Raw genomic sequence first — 19,295 nt, 5'->3', positions numbered from 1 at the left:
AACAGAAAAGTAACCGGCTCAAATACATCACTCATGGTACTATACGTAAAAATGGAGGAAAGCTGCAATATCTGTATAATTAAGACCTGCTCAATATCATACTCTGACTGCTGCCCATCGATACCTTTGCAGCCCAAAGGATAAATTCTCAATAGTCACTGAAAATTGAGCACGTTATCTTTAAACAGTTAAATGACGCTCAGTACATACCTTGGTTACAATACCTAAGCACTCAAAGTTAAGGGATGCCCATCAAAATGTTTGGTTATGTGATGGATATTGGCCAATATATCATAAGATTGTTTAACCTTCAACTATGTTTATCGGTATCGGTCTTAAAAATCAATAATCTCATCTAAATTCTTGAAAAAGTTTGTCTTTTTGCTGAAGAATATGAAATGAGTCAAAAATATGAATAGATTAATTAATCAATAATAATCAAATAGAACTGCGAACAGCAATTTCTGTCATATTCAGTAAATCCTGATAATACATTTTTCCAAAGTAATAGAAATTGAGGATAGAAATGATCAGCTAGAAATTGTGAAATTTACTCAACAGCACCAAATGCACCAGCGTTTCACTAAGTTCTTCACAAAAGGTAAACAGGTTTGAACCTGTTAAGCATTTAAACGATATCTCTGTGGCGTATCGTTATCAGGTTTTCACTCCGTCCCTGACGGTCAACGACGCTCGTCACATTATTTAAGCATTGTGCCAAACGTTAACAACTAAAAAGGAGGAAGAGCTCAAACTACGGTTCAAGCTACGTCCACAGTTACAAAGGTAAGATCCAGACATGTAATGTTAGTACTGGTCAAAGCTAGCATTGCCGTTCACGTTATGTGTTTAATATGTGTCAACTTCTTTTACACCTGTTTGCTGATTCTTGTTATTTTGAATAGAGTAAAATGAGATTAATATTGATTGGGCTACAATAGTAGCTTTTACACATCATTTTTGTGTATATGAACTGTATTATTAATTTATTTTTATTATTATTATTGTTGTTGACGGCTGCGCCGGTCAGGATATGAAAACACTGACCACCCAAATTTGGTCAACCCCCACCTTTGTGCTGCTCCTCGCAGCTCAGCAAGCTGCTGCTGCACCACTCAGCTCAGCCCCCACCTTTTCTGATTTTGGATCTCAGCAGCGCTCGTCCCCGCGTCTGCGGCCACGCAGTTAGAGGCAGGTGCTTCCTGCCCACATCCGTTTCTAGCGGAGGACTGAATATAAGCAGTGACATTCGTTCTGTCTTCTGTTCAACTTTTGCTCTCTTGCTTAAGCTTTGGACCTCACGATTTAAATAGGTATTCCCTATTGTATTGTGATTTCACCCCTCTTTACACTTCTCTAGAGGTATTCCCTCCGGTAGGAAGTAACTTACATTTCAACCTAACACGACTCTCTAGAGGAACTTTTCCTCCAGTAGTTTGACTATCCACTTATTTCATACTTGTATGTTGTGTGTAACACAGAACGGTTCTCTGTGGGTACTTCCCATGGTAGGAGTCTATGTGTGACATAACTTGTTTAATTTTTAATAACCTGTATTTTGCTGTACTCATTTTGCCTGTACTCACCCAATATATGTTTTGAAGTTTCTGCCCTCCCCAGTGAACACACATCTGGCTGCAATTGTATCGCCATACTTCACGTTCACCTCCTCGTTAGCAGGATAGAAAGCCTGGAGAGAAAAGACATTCACTGCTGAGCAATGAGCAAACAATGAGCAAACAGCACTCTACTAAAAACTAAACTGTTGTGATCGATGTATTCTTGGTTGAACTCCGATGTCTTACTTAAAATATACATCAATATAAATCGGTACCAATTCCATGCCAAAATTCTGTAAACGTGACTGTGATGCTTTCAAACTTAATTCAGTAAAAGCTTCTCTCGGGTAAAGGTAAATCATTACGTGTTCTAGGTAGGGTGATCAAATGTAGTTTTTTTGTGAAAAAACCTGAATATTGTTTGAATGAGATGTTTTTCACAGCCATACAAAATAATAGAGAGGGAATTATGACCCAATTAACTTCCTAACACTAGCGTTGTTTATACTTTTGTTGTTGTTGGTATCAAATTGGGTATCAAGAATCGTGGAATTTTACTGGTATTGACATCGACTACTACATTTCTGGTATCGTGACATCCCTTCTATATATTATTCATTATTTAGATATTAGCCACCTATTTACATGTAGTATCAGCTAATCTTACCGTGCATTGCTAGTGTGTTTTTATGTTGTAATGTTTAAAGCTCCAAAGAACTAGAAGAAGTAAAGGAGATTTGGGATGAGTACAGTGACTGAGAAAACTGTCATGTACACAAGACAGAGAGGACCAGTACAAGTCCTTGGACTCAGAAGAGTAGAAGAACAGCTGTGAATATATAGCTCCTATATCATTTATTCATCACATGCACATGTAAACCATCAGTTCGGTCTTAGTCATCATTAAGAAACGTCAGAAGGATGATCAATGATTAATTCATAGCCCACATATTTAAACAAACTTTACAATAACTCGGCTTCACTATTTAGTATAAAATGGAAAGGTTATTGATACTATTTTAAATTTCACAATCAGATATTTTAAAAGTGTGTATGTACATTTCCATTGCTGTATGTGTGCATGTTAAACAGGTTTGCATCTTTGCACTGCAGTGATGCATTTATTGATCAAGTTAGAAATAAACAAGAAACAGCAACTCAACCAATGACTACAGGAATAATAAACTGATTGTGGCAGAACCATAGACTGTATATAAGAAGTGGACGTAGTTGTCGTGACGTTACCCGTTGGTTTGTGGACTGACGTTTTGAAGCTTTTTGAAGAGTTTCGGCATTTTGACTGTCGCCATTTTGGGTTTTTGCAACTAGTGAACGGAAGTGACCATATTTGGAATGTGGAGGAGCGATGTATACTGCTCTGGAAGGGGTTGTCAATCACAAGGTAGCCCGCCCTAAAGCATCCCCTGCTTTATGGTCTGTTTGACTCTAAATGGTCCATAATTTACTAAATGAACATCATGCTGTATTGAAGAAGACTTGCAACGAGTGATTTAGACGATAAACTCAAGTTTATACTGTTTATTACTGAGGTAATAAATCAAGAGAGAAGTAGAGTCATTTTCTCATAGACTTCTATACAACCAGAGGAGTTGAGAGAATGTAAGTTTAAGGCATTCTAGCATTGGCTTCACTTTTCAGAACCGGAGGTTAGCCTAACCTTAACCCTAACCCTAACCTTAACCTTAACCCTAACCTTAACCCTAACCCTAACCCTAACCCTAACCCTAACCTTAACCCTAACCTTAACCCTAACCTTAACCCTAACCCTAACCCTAACCCTAACCCTAACCCTAACCCTAACTCTAGGGGGATTTCTTATTCAGATGTAAGTGCAGGGAACAACTCAGAACTTCCATGGCGGACCAGAATGAGTCAATGAAGTGATGTAAGTTAACTGTTAGAGTTTAATAATAAATAGTTTATAAAAAAGATATATTTATTATGTAGAATGAAAAATAGAACTTCAATTTGGGATATTGTTTCTGCCGAAATAGATATTGCAACTGTTTACTGATTTATTCTTGTGCTACTCTTTTCTCTTAAACTTAGATGTACAACTGCTGCATTTAAGAAGAAAATTGTCATGAGACTGACTACATTTTATCTTGACCTATTAAATATCAGTGTATTCTCATCAGAATCCTGAACTAGCCTAAGTCTTCTCCATCTAACAGCGTGTCTAAACAGGAGGCTTTTCAGCTGTGATTTTCAGTTCTGGTCTGTTTCATCCTGACAAAACAGATACACAGATAAGCAGTACAGCTGTCTACACAGGCTGCGTACCGGCTTGTGCTATCCTGCATACCGAAACTGTATTTTTACTCTGCAAGTCTTCTTTCTTCTATTTCACACAAGTAACTATAGTGATTGTGAAGTGGGTTGTGAGCTCTGAGAACTCTATGCCTGAACTCATCCTGTGTGGTCACGGACCGAGCAAGAACGCTGCTGCTGATCTGATAACGTGCTAGATTAAGGCATGGACTGGGTTTCTGTATAGGACATTCCTGGCAACAGCAAGCGGTGGGTCATATAAAACAGATGTGTCAATGATTAAAAAAGATTGATTTTTCTCCCTATTTTCCCCTTTATTAATAGTTAAGAAGGAAACAGACAGGAAACAAAAAGAGAACCCGGTATGACACGGACCCCAACAGAGCCAAACCAGGGACATTCAGATTATATGGCATGCATGCACCTTTAACCCCCTGGGGACAAACGTCAGTTTTGAATTGCCATTAGATGTAATAACGTACCTGTGGTAGCTGAGGGGACTGTCTCCCAATCAGGTCCCACTTCCCTTCTCGGATCCTGTAGCCACTGACCACTTTACCTGTGACAAAAACACTCATACAGGTTATCACTGAAACTGAATAAGATCACTAAAGATTGCTAAATTCTCTGGTATGACTCACCAAGGTGGTGTGTGTGGGTCCTGAAGGCAAACGGGTAGATGGGATATGAAGAGTAATCACAGGCGACGTCTGCATTTGTAACTAAAAATAAATAAATAACTTTTGTCAAGGCAGGCCCATTTGTGACATTGTCCTATTATTATGCATTCCATCAGCAACATTTGAATGTGGACGATACGACTCACAGTGAGTTATCCACCTATTGGTGCTAAGGCTGTTCGGGCTGGGAAAATGACCAGTATCAGTTTTTTCTTTTGTTTCTAGGGCGTAAGCACCCACTAGCAGTCCTAGTGAGTTTGTTACTGTTACTATTATTAGGGCCTGAGCAAAGACAAAGTCGGAACTGAGAACCTATTGAAAATCAAATGATTGAAATTCAAATTAGGTCCGTACAACCTAAAGACCTTGGCAATGAAACGTTTTTAAAAGTTTGAGGTTTCATGGAACAGCGTTACCGTGGCGTGGTGGCCATTTTACATGATTTGCCATTAACAAAAAGCTGTTGTAATTTGACTATACTCTGTCAAATCTGACCAAAACTTGAGGATGTCTGCATGCCAATATTCACTCCTGGTTATACCGCCACCTACTGGCAACAGATAGTCCAAGCCTGAGTTCTTATAAATGCCAATATTGACTCATAGTCACAGTGCCACCTAGTGGCTACAGGAAGTCGGTGTTATGTGAATAACATACATTTTACATGAAATTTACATTACATCTTTTTTTTACATCTTTTTTAATCAAATTATTATGTTCCGTTATGTAAAGGGTAATATTGAAAAGAGATTTCAATTCAGCCTCTTATTAATTATGATTAGAGAAGGGTATCATTAGTGCACGGATGGAAGTGTACCCAGATGTAACTACCTGCATGCAACCTTTTTAATTAGTTTAGTTGACAACAAAGGCAGGTAATAGGAGTAATGGAGACACATTTAATTGTACTGTAAGTTATTGTAGCATCATGGCACAGTTATGTGTCCTCATGCCCCAACAGAAGTGTTTCCTAAAACCTCAATAAGCCTGAATTCATGCTTGGGGTATAAATCTAGGACCAAATACACCAAACATACCTCTTTTTCCTGGAAGGATAACTGTGTCCACAGACATGAGCAGGTATATGCCAGCAATGAATGGCTGCCTTTGAGGAGGGCACAAAGAGTCACAGTCAGAGCATAGGAGGCTGTAAATGTTGGTCACATTTCTTTTCATAAATCATGTTTCCCTTGACTTTTCAAGTCTACATGTACATTGTATTCATACAGGCACTACATTTCACTCTCCTTTTTATATCAGCATCACATAAATGTTTGTTTTTAAGTAAATACTTACAGTTTGGATGTCATTCTTAAGGTAATTCCTGAGCAATCTCTATGATGGTCTGCAGAACAAAAACATTTAAGTCAAACTTTTTTCATCATGAATTTCTATTTCAAAGCAAAAAAGACCAAAACCAAAGTTTTAAAAAGTGCTGCTTAGTTTAGCGTGATATCAGACGTTTGCTATTACAGCTGAGGCTAAAGGGAATGTCAGTAGTTTTGGAGGAATCTGGTCATAAACCAAAGTATTGGACATATAGAATATGTGGACTGATGATGGCGCTGGATGAAAAGATTAGACATCCATATAACAAGGTACCTTCAACTTCCATTAGGACTAACCTTTGAAAGCACTGACATCTCCATAATGGATCTGCAGCACAAGGTGGGACATTCCAGCATTTCTTCCAACTTTAAAACCAACATCTAATAAGAAAACAGAGAGAAGAATGGAAACCAGGAGGTGACAACAACTGAGGGAAAAAGATAGAAAGATGTACATGAAACCAATACTTGACCATTCAGGATCTTTCTTCATCTCACGTATTTTCATATACTATATTCTACTAAAGAAATAGTCTCCATGAAAACTGTAAGCAGTGAGGTCTGTGGATTATGAAGGGTAAAAGGCACACTTTTTCTGGAAAGACATGCTGCTTACCAATAATGTAATCACCACTAAATACATATAGATACATGTATTTCAAAACTCTAGATAGAAAATCAGCTGCTTGCCGGTGTATCAGTAGAACGTAACGTTTGAGTTGAGTTCATTTAGAAACAGCGTCAGCTTTTCATACCTAAAATGCTCTGCTTAGTATGTATATTCTTCTATCTGTAGACACACACACAGCAGGTCCAGTCTGACTGTGGAATATCTCACACAAATGACAGTGAAACTCTACACATGGCTAGATACAGCTTGAGGTCAGGTAATAAATGTAACTTTTAGTAATTGTGAACCAACACCTTCTAGTCGGTTAGGTGATTGGTTGGTTGGATAATAGCTGGTGTTACATTAAAAAGAAGAAACTTCTTTGGGAGAGTTGTACCTTTGGGTAATCTAGTGGGTGGTGCATTCCGAGCCCAGGCGTACATAATGGATGCTTCATCCTCACAAGTGCCTTGTACACTGCCACAGTCCCTTGAGAGAAAAACAACCAATCAGCAATCAGTACAACTTTCAATGACCAGATGGGAAAACACAGTAAATCACAGCAACACAAATACCTGCAAGAAGAAGACCTGCAGGCATTAACACAAAAAAAGACTGGCACACAGACAATCATGGTAGAAGTATTACTTTCCTGTGAAGATTCAGGAACATGGTTTTTCCAGAAGGGTAAAGGGTAACTTGACCGATTTAAGATTAATGTGACTGTGCCAAACTACGTTTTGTTGTTTTTAAGCAATGATCAGAGGGGCCTGATACAATATAAATCATGATATAATAATACAATTTGTAACAAAATATGTTTGGCCTCTTGGGGGAACCACATCAAGTTGTAACCATTAACACATTATCACCTTATAAAGTTGATATTGTGAACATGTCAGCGAGAGTTGCCAATTTTCCCATTCAGCATATGCAAGTGCTGTCGAGTCATGCAAGTCCAGCAGTCACTCTCCTTTTAGCTCTGTGTTGGTCTCCAACTCCCACAAACATTACAGTGCAATCAAACCCTCCGTGATGGAGTGGAAACCTTAGAGTCTTTCAGCCACAATGATTCAGATTGGGAAACAGCTCAACCTTGTTTCCACACATCTGCATACCTTTCATATGACTAACTCATATTTAGAACAATAAACCAGGGTCTTAAAAGAGAAAATCAGTCCAGCTGTTTTCTCATCTCCTCCAGTCTTGCAAGCTCCCCTGTTGAGAGCCTCACGTCCCAGCGCCAGGGCAATACACTGGAGACCTGGGGACATGCAGGTCTTTTCTCATCCAGTGTTCACCTCTGAGCAACAACCACCAACCTCTGCTACAGATACTTGTAAAATAACTTAGATGACAAGGTTACTTTAGAGGTATGTGCTAACTTGGGCATCAGCAGTGTGTGATAGCCACTCACCTTTTAGCTTATCCTTTGTTAGCTTTCTGGCCATCAAGTCAAAAGATGGCTGAACGTCACCTATCACTCAATCAGGGTCCCAGAGTTTAAGATTATTTCAGAGGATTCTGGGTGGAACAAATCGCTCTGGAAGAACTTTCTGAACGCACTCAGCGATTACATTAAGTCAGCCAGCCTAGACGACCTAATCTCTCTATCCATAAGATTGGACAACCACCTTTGTGACCATAGTGGTTCTCCATCTGTGTTCTCCTCTCGCTTTACCCCTGCACACACCCAGAGAGCGAGCCTCAAGCCTGCCCCAGTCCTTCATGCAACTTCCAGCTCATCATAGCAGTGGATTGATTCTGAAAACCCCAGTGAGTTTTGACTTGCACTCGACATTCACTACATGTCATCCTGGAAGTTATTTTAACCAGCTTTGAAATTGGATATAATACTTACTGCTGGTGTTTGGCACACCACTCATAAAATAAAGAACACTGCTGTACAACCCTCCCAGTAGCTGCGACAGGATGTGCTGGGGATACTGCTCTGATTATTAATGATGATGGAACGGTCTCTGTAACACTGCCCCGGTGCTGAAATTGGAAATTACCAGTAGCTGCTGGAGGACACCGGAGTCTGGCAGCCAAACAGAAGCATGTGATGAACTGTGTCCATATTGGCATGAGGTATGAAGTCCACTGAGGAAGAAAAGCAGTGTGGTTAAAATATGTTAAGAGGCACTGCACACTTACACATGTTTTTTGAGCTGTAAACTAAATGATATGACTGTTCTGTGATGAAAAACATTCATGTTCGTGTTATTGTTCCCCTCGGATCAAGGACAACAAAGTTCACACTGGACTAAACACATATTGAAGGCCTTCCGTGTGCAAACAGACTGACGTTTAGACACCACAGTGTCATCAACAGTCAGGCTGGAGAAAGGGAAAAAGAAAATCACCTACATCCCTAAAACATGCTTAATAATAAAATGCTAAATAAAATCCAGATTGTGATTTTACATTACAGATTTTGGAAATATGTGTCCTGCCCAAACTCATCATGTACAAATTACTTTGAACATTTTCATTAGAAAAACCGTTAATACTGCTGCTATCACTTATGTTATTACTTCTACCACTATTCTACTTCTACTACCTTGACAATATCTGCTACAATTGTTGGTGCTACTTCTACAACAACTATTACTTTTACTGCTGCTCTTACTCTGGCATCTTATACTGCAGTGTACATCGCCCCAAAAAGTACCATCTAGTCCATGAAGTTACCAATGATTTTTACTTTAAGAGTAGGCCTAAATATTTATGTCATATGTCAACTCAGAATATTTTAAAGAAGATATACTCACCAATATATGCATCTCGACTAGTTGGCAGAGCAAATACTGTGCACAGGTAAGTATCCGACTGAAACATTTAAGAAACAAGTCATCAATTGCTGAAATGTTCAGCAGCACACTTTATGACACTATGGCTCTTCCCTATTTCTATGTAGGTAAGGTTTTTGATTGAAAATTCCATTTCTGTGACCATCATACACTGCGTGCACGAGTTAAACAGTATTCCTGTGTCGACTAATGGCGTAGCCGGGTCGTTTTGCCAGGTCTTAAGCCTCGAATGTTTTAAGTGTACCGCCGAATATAAACTGTCACCCTGTAAAAATCAACAAAAAACTGAATGTGTGTGAATGCGCTTCAGTGTTTGTAACCTAACAGACTTTCAAAGTAAATGCAGGTCTCAAAACCAACTGTTTATGCAGGTAGCTCTGACAATCACTGCTGAGTGACTTAAAGCTGGAAGAGTCGAGGAGAAATAGGAGAATGTATCGCTCCATGTGGGGAAAAAAGCATCATAAGTATAATCTCATAAATTAGGCTGGGTGCAGTTTGATTTTATTAAACAAACTTCACGTTGTATGAAATTACTTTACATTATGGCCTGGCTCCAAAACAAAAACAATTAAATGTACTATTAATGAAAACTCCAAGTACACACGCGATTTGGAAACCTCTTTTATCCAATCAATTATATATAATAATATATAATATTTAATTGTAAATCCTGAAATTGACTCATTAACTTGGGACATTAGTATTGAATCTGCAAACCGTTATTGTTTCAGTCAGAGGGTATTTAGAAATCTTTATAAAAACTTCCGCACTTTCACAAATTTTGCCCGAATGCCAACAGTACAGCATCGGATATAGAATTAAAAAAATGACGTCACATGTTGAAAGATTTCCACTGTAGTTTTGATTTTGTTCGTAAATAGTTTCTAGGCAAAGAAGACATGTAGATTTAGCTTTTTCTGCTTTGACTCCACAGCAAAAAGGCTGGTTATGCCTATTTAATGCCATGAGGGCCACAGAATAGCAATGGGGACAAAAAGTGGATTTGAAGGGTTTAATAGGGACGTTAACCTATGGTTTAAGCTCTAATGGTGAGCTATTGAAGTGAAAAGATGCAGAACCGTAAGTAGTATGTTTCAGAGACACAGACTTACCCCAGTTGGGACAACACCAGGCATCCGAATATCCAGAGAGAAGTTGTGAGAGTTTGTAAAGACCTGCTGCTTGGTCCTGGACACACAATCGATGGGATCTAAGACCTTTTCCTGAGACCTTAAGGGGAAACAAAAGGAACAATGTGATTTACTTTCTGCTACAGGAAACGGTAATAGTAGACAGCAGTCATAATGCCTAGCTACACTTCAACACAACAACACATACACACAAAAATACAATGTATAAACCACGCATTTTCAAATATTTATTGAAGCAGAATATGTAGGGAGAGGTGAGCACAAACACACTTCAGATCAGTGTAAAGCTGGTTTTCTCGAGTGATGTGAGAGTGTTATTGTAAAGGTGCAGTTGACAAATAAGAGGGGAGACGGAAATTAATAATAAATATATAGCATATATATATATATATATATATATATATATATACACTGTATATGTAAATATTTTGTTGCAATATCCACAGCAATCTAGTAAATTATAAAATACCAGTCAAAGGTGCATTAATTATATTTGTGTGGTCTTTGTATTTACATGGGGGCCATCATTTGAAATTCCGGTGTTTAATGGTCCTTTTTCATCGTATCCTTTTTCGTGAACCAGCTGTATATCTTTCAGCATGACCACTGAAAACTAAATTATTAATTTCTCTATTTGTTTGGTGAAGGCAATCAAGATATTTCTTTAATACATCCATCCATCCATCCATCCATCCATCCCTTCCAGATTTTGTAAATTAGCACCAGCTACCAACCAAATGCTGGTAAAATACGCAAGTGCCTACTAGATTTGCTTCACTCACCAGCCAAAAAAACAATGATAATCTATTGAGTGCCTGGTAGATTTTTTTACCCACCAGTCACAGTGACAGGTAGACAAAAAGGTAATTTCCAACCCAGCTTAAACTTTACAAAAGTATATTTTACATCTCCAATCCATTATTTCCACAACAAAAATAGTTTTTTATTTCTTACCTTTTGAACCTGTAGAGAGGGTTTTGTACTTCCAGGGTGTGGCTGTTACAGATGAATGCTAGCACCACCACACAGAGCACAGGGACTCCCATCATGCCTGTGGTTATTACAGCTCGTTTTGCTGCTGCTGCCGGGATGTCAGTATCCTGTAGGAAAAGACGAGGTGGGTTAATTGCCCAAGAGAGTGCACACATCTGTTTCTTTGCTCAGCTTGGTTGAGGAGTGGGGATAGGAGAGTGCTGAAGGTAGTGTTGCAAGGATTGCAATTTACACTTAGTGGAACAGCCACCTGAAAAAGCATGTTGTAAGAGCCAAATTCTATTTGTTGTAAAATATTTATTTGTATTTACATGTTTAACTTTAATAATCAGATCTCACTCACTTTAAGGACATTTTGCGACAGTTAGTTACGGCTGTTAGTATCTGGAGCAGAGTGGAGCCGCACAGTTTTCTGACCCTGTTATGTGGACCGTGCTATGTGGACTGTGCTATGTGCTATGTGGACTGTGCTATGTGCTATGTGGACCGCGTTATGTGGACCGTGTTATGTGGACCGTGCTATGTGGACTGTGTTATGTGCTATGTGGACCGCGTTATGTGGACCGTGTTATGTGGACTGTGCTATGTGGACTGTGCTATGTGCTATGTGGACCGCGTTATGTGGATCGTGTTATGTGGACCGTGCTATGTGGACTGTGTTATGTGCTATGTGGACCGCGTTATGTGGACCGTGTTATGTGGACCGTGCTATGTGGACTGTGTTATGTGCTATGTGGACCGCGTTATGTGGACCGTGTTATGTGGACTGTGCTATGTGCTATGTGGACCGTGTTATGTGCTATGTGGACCGCGTTATGTGGACCGTGTTATGTGGACCGTGCTATGTGGACTGTGTTATGTGGACCGCGTTATGTGGACCGCGTTATGTGGACCGCGTTATGTGGACCATGCTATGTGCTATGTGGACCGTGCTATGTGGACCGTGCTATGTGCTATGTGGACTGCGTTATGTGGACCGTGTTATGTGGACCATGCTATGTGGACCGTGCTATGTGGACCGTGCTATGTGCTATGTGGACCGCGTTATGTGGACCGTGCTATGTGCTATGTGGGCCGCGTTATGTGGACCGTGCTATGTGCTATGTGGACCGCGTTATGTGGACCATGCTATGTGGACCGTGCTATGTGCTATGTGGACTGCGTTATGTGGACCGTGCTATGTGCTATGTGGACCGCGTTATGTGGACCATGCTATGTGCTATGTGGACCGCGTTATGTGGACCGTGCTATGTGCTATGTGGACCGCGTTATGTGGACCGTGCTATGTGCTATGTGGACCGCGTTATGTGGACCATGCTATGTGGACCGTGCTATGTGCTATGTGGACTGCGTTATGTGGACCGCGTTATGTGGACCATGCTATGTGGACCGTGCTATGTGGACCGTGCTATGTGCTATGTGGACCGTGTTATGTGGACCGTGCTATGTGCTATGTGGACCGCGTTATGTGGACCGCGTTATGTGGACCGCGCCATGTGGACCGCGCCATGTGGACCGCGCTATGTGGACCGCGCTATGTGGACCGCGTTATGTGGACCGCGCTATGTGGACCGCGTTATGTGGACCGTGCTATGTGGACCGTGCTATGTGGACCGTGCTATGTGGACCGTGCTATGTGCTATGTGGACCGCATTATGTGGCCCGTGTTATGTGGACCGTGTCATGTGGACCGTGCTATGTGGACTGTGCTATGTGCTATGTGGACCGCGTTATGTGGACCGTGTTATGTGGACCATGCTATGTGGACCGTGCTATGTGCTATGTGGACCGTGCTATGTGGACCGTGCTATGTGCTATGTGGACCGTGCTATGTGGACCGTGCTATGTGGACTGTGCTATGTGCTATGTGGACTGCGTTATGTGGACTGTGTTATGTGGACCGTGTTATGTGGACCGTGCTATGTGCTATGTGGGCCGCGTTATGTGGACCGTGTTATGTGGACTGTGCTATGTGCTATGTGGACCGCGTTATGTGGACCGTGTTATGTGGACCGTGCTATGTGGACCGTGCTATGTGCTATGTGGACCGCATTATGTGGCCCGTGTTATGTGGACCGTGTCATGTGGACCGTGCTATGTGGACTGTGCTATGTGCTATGTGGACCGCGTTATGTGGACCGTGTTATGTGGACCGTGCTATGTGGACCGTGCTATGTGCTATGTGGACCGCATTATGTGGCCCGTGTTATGTGGACCGTGTCATGTGGACCGTGCTATGTGGACTGTGCTATGTGGACCGTGCTATGTGGTCTGTGCTATGTGCTATGTGGACCGCGTTATGTGGACCGTGTTATGTGGACCGTGCTATGTGCTATGTGGACCGTGCTATGTGCTATGTGGACCGCATTATGTGGCCCGTGTTATGTGGACCGTGTCATGTGGACCGTGCTATGTGGACCATGCTATGTGGACCGTGCTATGTGGACCGTGCTATGTGCTATGTGGACCGCGCTATGTGCTATGTGGACTGCGTTATGTGGACCGCGTTATGTGGACCATGCTATGTGGACCGTGCTATGTGGACCGTGCTATGTGCTATGTGGACCGTGTTATGTGGACCGTGCTATGTGCTATGTGGACCGCGTTATGTGGACCGCGTTATGTGGACCGTGCTATGTGGACTGTGCTATGTGGACCGTGCTATGTGGACCGTGCTATGTGGACCGCGCTATGTGGACCGCGTTATGTGGACCGCGCTATGTGGACCGCGTTATGTGGACCGCGCTATGTGGACCGTGCTATGTGGACCGTGCTATGTGGACCGTGCTATGTGCTATGTGGACCGCGTTATGTGGACCGTGTTATGTGGACCATGCTATGTGGACCGTGCTATGTGCTATGTGGACCGTGCTATGTGGACTGTGCTATGTGCTATGTGGACCGTGCTATGTGGACCGTGCTATGTGGACTGTGCTATGTGCTATGTGGACTGCGTTATGTGGACTGTGTTATGTGGACCGTGTTATGTGGACCGTGCTATGTGCTATGTGGACCGTGCTATGTGGACTGTGCTATGTGCTATGTGGACCGTGCTATGTGGACCGTGCTATGTGGACTGTGCTATGTGCTATGTGGACTGCGTTATGTGGACTGTGTTATGTGGACCGTGTTATGTGGACCGTGCTATGTGGACCGTGCTATGTGCTATGTGGGCCGCGTTATGTGGACCGTGCTATGTGCTATGTGGACCGTGCTATGTGGACCGTGCTATGTGGACTGTGCTATGTGCTATGTGGACTGCGTTATGTGGACCGTGTTATGTGGACCGTGTTATGTGGACTGTGCTATGTGCTATGTGGACCGCGTTATGTGGACCGTGTTATGTGGACCGTGCTATGTGGACCGTGCTATGTGGACCGCATTATGTGGCCGGTGTTATGTGGACCGTGTCATGTGGACCGTGCTATGTGGACTGTGCTATGTGCTATGTGGACCGCGTTATGTGGACCGTGTTATGTGGACCGTGCTATGTGGACCGTGCTATGTGCTATGTGGACCGCATTATGTGGCCCGTGTCATGTGGACTGTGCTATGTGGACCGTGCTATGTGGTCTGTGCTATGTGCTATGTGGACCGCGTTATGTGGACCGTGTTATGTGGACCGTGCTATGTGGACCGCGTTATGTGGACCGTGCTATGTGGACCGTGCTATGTGCTATGTGGACCGTGGTCTGGACAGAGATGGACCTTTTCATATATGTATGCCTATTCTCGTGGACAAACACTTAAGTGCCCCTTATATTTTTCCTTCGATTATGCTACATTATGAGCAACAAATCCAGGTTGAAATCTGCAGGAAGAGAGCTAGTTAGCGTTAGCTGTTAGCAACCGGTGGGCAGCGCAGTCCTGTTTGGCTGAATAAACATAAGATTATCCTTTATAAGTCCAACAGCAGGGACATTTGCAGTTTTACAGCAGCAAAGGGGAGAGTGCAACAAGAAGGAAGTCATTTATAAAGTTATTATGATGGTTACGAATGTAATCTTAAAATGTTGTTTTTGGTGAGGAAGTTGAATAAATGTGGTTGCTTATGTCATATGCATGTGTATGCAGATAACTACATAGGACAATAACAATGTAAAAGGATAACATCTTTAAAATAAATTTCAGATCATCTCTACCTGCGATGGTAAAATATATTTTTTAAGGCTTTTTTTGCAAATGATTATTATTTTTACGAGTTAATGACTATTTGACAATGATGACCCATTCCTATTTATAAGCCATATAACCCAGTCCTAATATATATATATATATATATATGTATATACACAAACATTAATTAGTACATTAATTTTCGTTCACATAGTGTAAACATTAATATTCTTAATAATGCACCATGTCAGAGGGCTCCTTGTATAATTTATAGTATTAGTTCTCGGAGAATGTCTTAATATCCCAGCAGTATTGTTTTTATAACTAATCTAATCGATATTGAATCAAAATTAATCGAAAATCAAGTCTACTGGACCATTTGAATCGGAATCAAATAAATTGATCGTTGAATTAACAACATTATTTTACTGAACTGAATACAAAAGGCACCAATTAAAAAAACAAGAATGACTGCTACATGTTAAGGTGCAGTTTTCTGATACTCCCTTTCAAATAACTCAACAACTCCCTGAGCATATGGACAATAAGGTTCAAAACATAAACTCACAACACTATTTCTCCTAACACAATACTACACTGGCAACTCAAGTGATCTTTACTTCACCTGGTTCACTTCAGTGTATCCATCGCTCTGCTTTGTACGCTGACTTTACTCTGTGTGTTTGTATGTGTGTAGTTGGAGGAGTTCAGCGCTGCAATGCAATAATAAATGACACCAAAAGATTAAAGAGTGCCAATAAAAAGTAATAGTAACTTGGAGCTTATCAATACTACTTTAATAATCTTGCACCAGGGCCTGTTTAATACCGGATTTCAGTACCCATCAATACCTTAAGGTAACGTAGAAACGCAATAACATCTTGCTAGAGCCAGTGTTGTTTTGTCCGTTCTGGGTTGCCGTAGAAACATGGCGGTGCAACATGGCGGACTCTGTGAAGAGGACCCGCTCCCTAGATATAAATGGCTCTTTCTAAGCTAACGAAAACACAACAATTCTTAGTTTTAGGTCATTATACACTAATACAACCTTCTCACGAATGTTATATTATATTTCAGCAAAGAAATCCCCCTAAATGTTACACACTGTTCCTTCAAACCAAGTAAGAACAGAGGAGCCACTGTATGCGTGAGGAAAAGCCCACTAGGTGAACTAATGCAGTGTAGAATGACTGTAATTTCATTGAAATTCTTTGCCAATTACATGCACCCCCACCCCAACTGTAAAACACATTGCAATACTAAAGGGTAGTATGGTCATTCCCCATTCACACTAAGTTTACTTGACTGAACGGCACTTATTCATTCCCAAATAACTCCACGTTTACCTTCACAAAGCAGCATCAACTACCAGTATAAAGCCTGCTTTCCTGCTCCTGTGTCCTCAATTACCACGCATTATCATAATGATTAACTCCCTGTCTGTGTACTTTTCTCTCCTACTGTTATAAGTAGGGATGGGTATCGTTTGGGTTTTTTCCGATACCGGTGCCTGAACCGATACATAAAAAAAAAAGAAAAGCACAAAATGACGATTGACGACATTAAAGAAAGGCTTTTTTTATTGCCAAGGCAAATTTCTTTTCTTCAAATTGAACAATATATTAACTGTTTAAAGTATACTATAAATATAAAGAAATACAAAACACTTGGCTTCAAACTACAGCTTCAAACTTTTTAACTACAAACTATGAACAGTATGTTAACTGTTAACAACAGTTTACAGTATACTTAAATAAATATAAATAACTACAAAACACACACACACTCTGTACACACACACACGCAATTGTTTTGTTGCATTTGCTGCACGTCGCGTTGTTTGAATCTTTTTGTGTGAAATACAGCCACACTTTTGACCGTTTACCTTTCGGCATTTTCTCTGTGAAAAGGTTGATGGCTAGCTAGCTACTGTAGCGATACAAACGGTAGCTATCGTTACCTGCTGCCAGGACGGAGTCATCAGAGTAGTGTAAAAAAAGTATTTCAATCGGCTCAGGCACCGAAAGGAAGCACCGAAATCTGCGTCGCGTTTCGGTCCGGTAGGCACCGGTCGTATAGGAACTGGTTTTCGGTACCCAGCCCTAGTCATAAGTAGACACAGTAACATTCTCTACCACAGAATGTGTAGTCATGCATTGTGACATACATTGTTATAAAGTAACTTATTTGGATTAAACAGTGGTTTACTGTATGTGGATAAAACAACCACACAGGAATATCTGCTTTTCTCTCATCCAGTTGATTAACTAGCTAATAAATAAAGGAACTGCATCACATTCATGATATATGTACAGTAAGATCAAACCTATGCCAGTCATACTCATTGATTTATAAAAGTTATGAATTGTTTAATACACCCAGAGATATTAAACTGATAGCAACCACGGCATAAATCTCTTCAACAGTTGACAAATCCAACATCCCCTGGTGCTTTCCATACATCCTGACCCTGCTGACCACCATGGAGGTTCAGCTCTGCTCATATCACATTTACCCTGAAAACCAGAGGATGCTTTTGTATGGCAAAGGAAAAATCACTGAGATGTTCAGCTGGCTTCGTGACTCATCGCTGATACCAGAGTAAGGTGGGAATAACAGAGAGGAGGAGTGTGAAAGGGGATGCTGTGCTGACATCACTGCCTACTGAGGAGATGGAGGAAACTATGGAAACAAGGCTCGTCCCACTAATGGACCACTGCACGTATTGCACCATAAAAAAACCAATAGGATTTAAGATTGAAAATGTCCCCGTTTATGTACTTCTACAGCCACCTAAAACCTTATTTATAAGCATCTTATTAATGCAGCGTTATAGAACACGGATGTTATATAGAAGTAAGAGCTGGCCATTTCCAATAACAGCAAAGATGTCGCGTTCGCTAATACTGTGATAAGTTCATCTTCATCAAGGAACATCTGCATCAATCAAATAGACCTACATTTACAACTTATGTTAGTGTATTTCAATATGTTAACAGTTAATTGTTTTAGATTTTCATCGCCCAAACACATCATTAACTCACGATTACATCGATGTGACGCCTAAACTTCCGTAAAACAAGAAGCGTCAAATGCAAATAGCCATCTTTACCTAGCGCTAAGCTAGCCGTGACGTGCTATGTAAACAGAGCGCACAGAACCCTCTGTCTAAGCAGGCACGCGCGACAGATTAGAAACACATACACTTTACTGTCACTAAGTAAACTCCTTAAGTAATGTTAACTAATACATGCATTGTACAGGAGCTAACGTTAGCTGATCTAGTGCGTTGTGTGTTGTGACATGTCAAACATCGAACGTGAGCTGTAATTCATGTCAGAAAAGATGTCTAAAGTGTGTATTTAGCTTCCGACTCAGCTCGACGGGACATTTAAAGAGATAATGTGTGTAGATAACACGGGTACCTGTTCGCTGCCGCTCGAAGCCTTTCACTCGCCGATATAGAAGAGATAACTCGCTGGTAATAATCAGTGACAACCACACTTCCACTTTTCACAATAAAAGCTTCGTCTCTAAAAAGGTAACGCTCACAGAAACTACACGCACTCACTTACATAGATGAGACGTTTAACGACAGGCTCTGTGTCGACTGCATCAATACCTGATTATTTGTTTGTTTGTGTCCGGATGTCGCCTCGCTTCCTCTCACGAGTGGTGACTTAGAGGTCTGGAACTGAGCAATTCTATGGATGTATATGTTCCCACGAATGTGGAATGACAAATAATACG

The 19,295-nt window shown here is 41.1% G+C and overlaps 1 protein-coding gene across 1 annotated transcript in view; it reads right to left on the bottom strand.

Annotated features, from left to right (window-relative positions):
• pam (peptidylglycine alpha-amidating monooxygenase) overlaps positions 1-19,022 on the bottom strand; it is a 46,753-nt gene extending 27,731 nt beyond the window's left edge. Inside the window, exons 1-12 of the mRNA XM_079178769.1 lie at positions 18,971-19,022; positions 11,391-11,536; positions 10,398-10,515; positions 9,244-9,301; positions 8,485-8,572; positions 6,867-6,958; positions 6,157-6,240; positions 5,828-5,876; positions 5,569-5,636; positions 4,493-4,573; positions 4,334-4,410; positions 1,587-1,690 (exon numbers count right to left, since the gene is read on the bottom strand). Of these exons, the coding sequence (XP_079034895.1) occupies positions 1,587-1,690; positions 4,334-4,410; positions 4,493-4,573; positions 5,569-5,636; positions 5,828-5,876; positions 6,157-6,240; positions 6,867-6,958; positions 8,485-8,572; positions 9,244-9,301; positions 10,398-10,515; positions 11,391-11,485 (914 nt within the window). The 5' untranslated portion in view covers positions 11,486-11,536; positions 18,971-19,022. The remainder of the gene's footprint in view (positions 1-1,586; positions 1,691-4,333; positions 4,411-4,492; positions 4,574-5,568; positions 5,637-5,827; positions 5,877-6,156; positions 6,241-6,866; positions 6,959-8,484; positions 8,573-9,243; positions 9,302-10,397; positions 10,516-11,390; positions 11,537-18,970) is intronic.
• Positions 19,023-19,295: the final 273 nt, after the last annotated feature.

The sequence above is a fragment of the Pholis gunnellus genome (genome assembly GCF_910591455.1).
Source record: "Pholis gunnellus genome assembly, chromosome: 18".
Lineage (NCBI taxonomy): Eukaryota > Metazoa > Chordata > Actinopteri > Perciformes > Pholidae > Pholis > Pholis gunnellus.
This window is presented reverse-complemented; position numbering and strand designations above follow the sequence as displayed.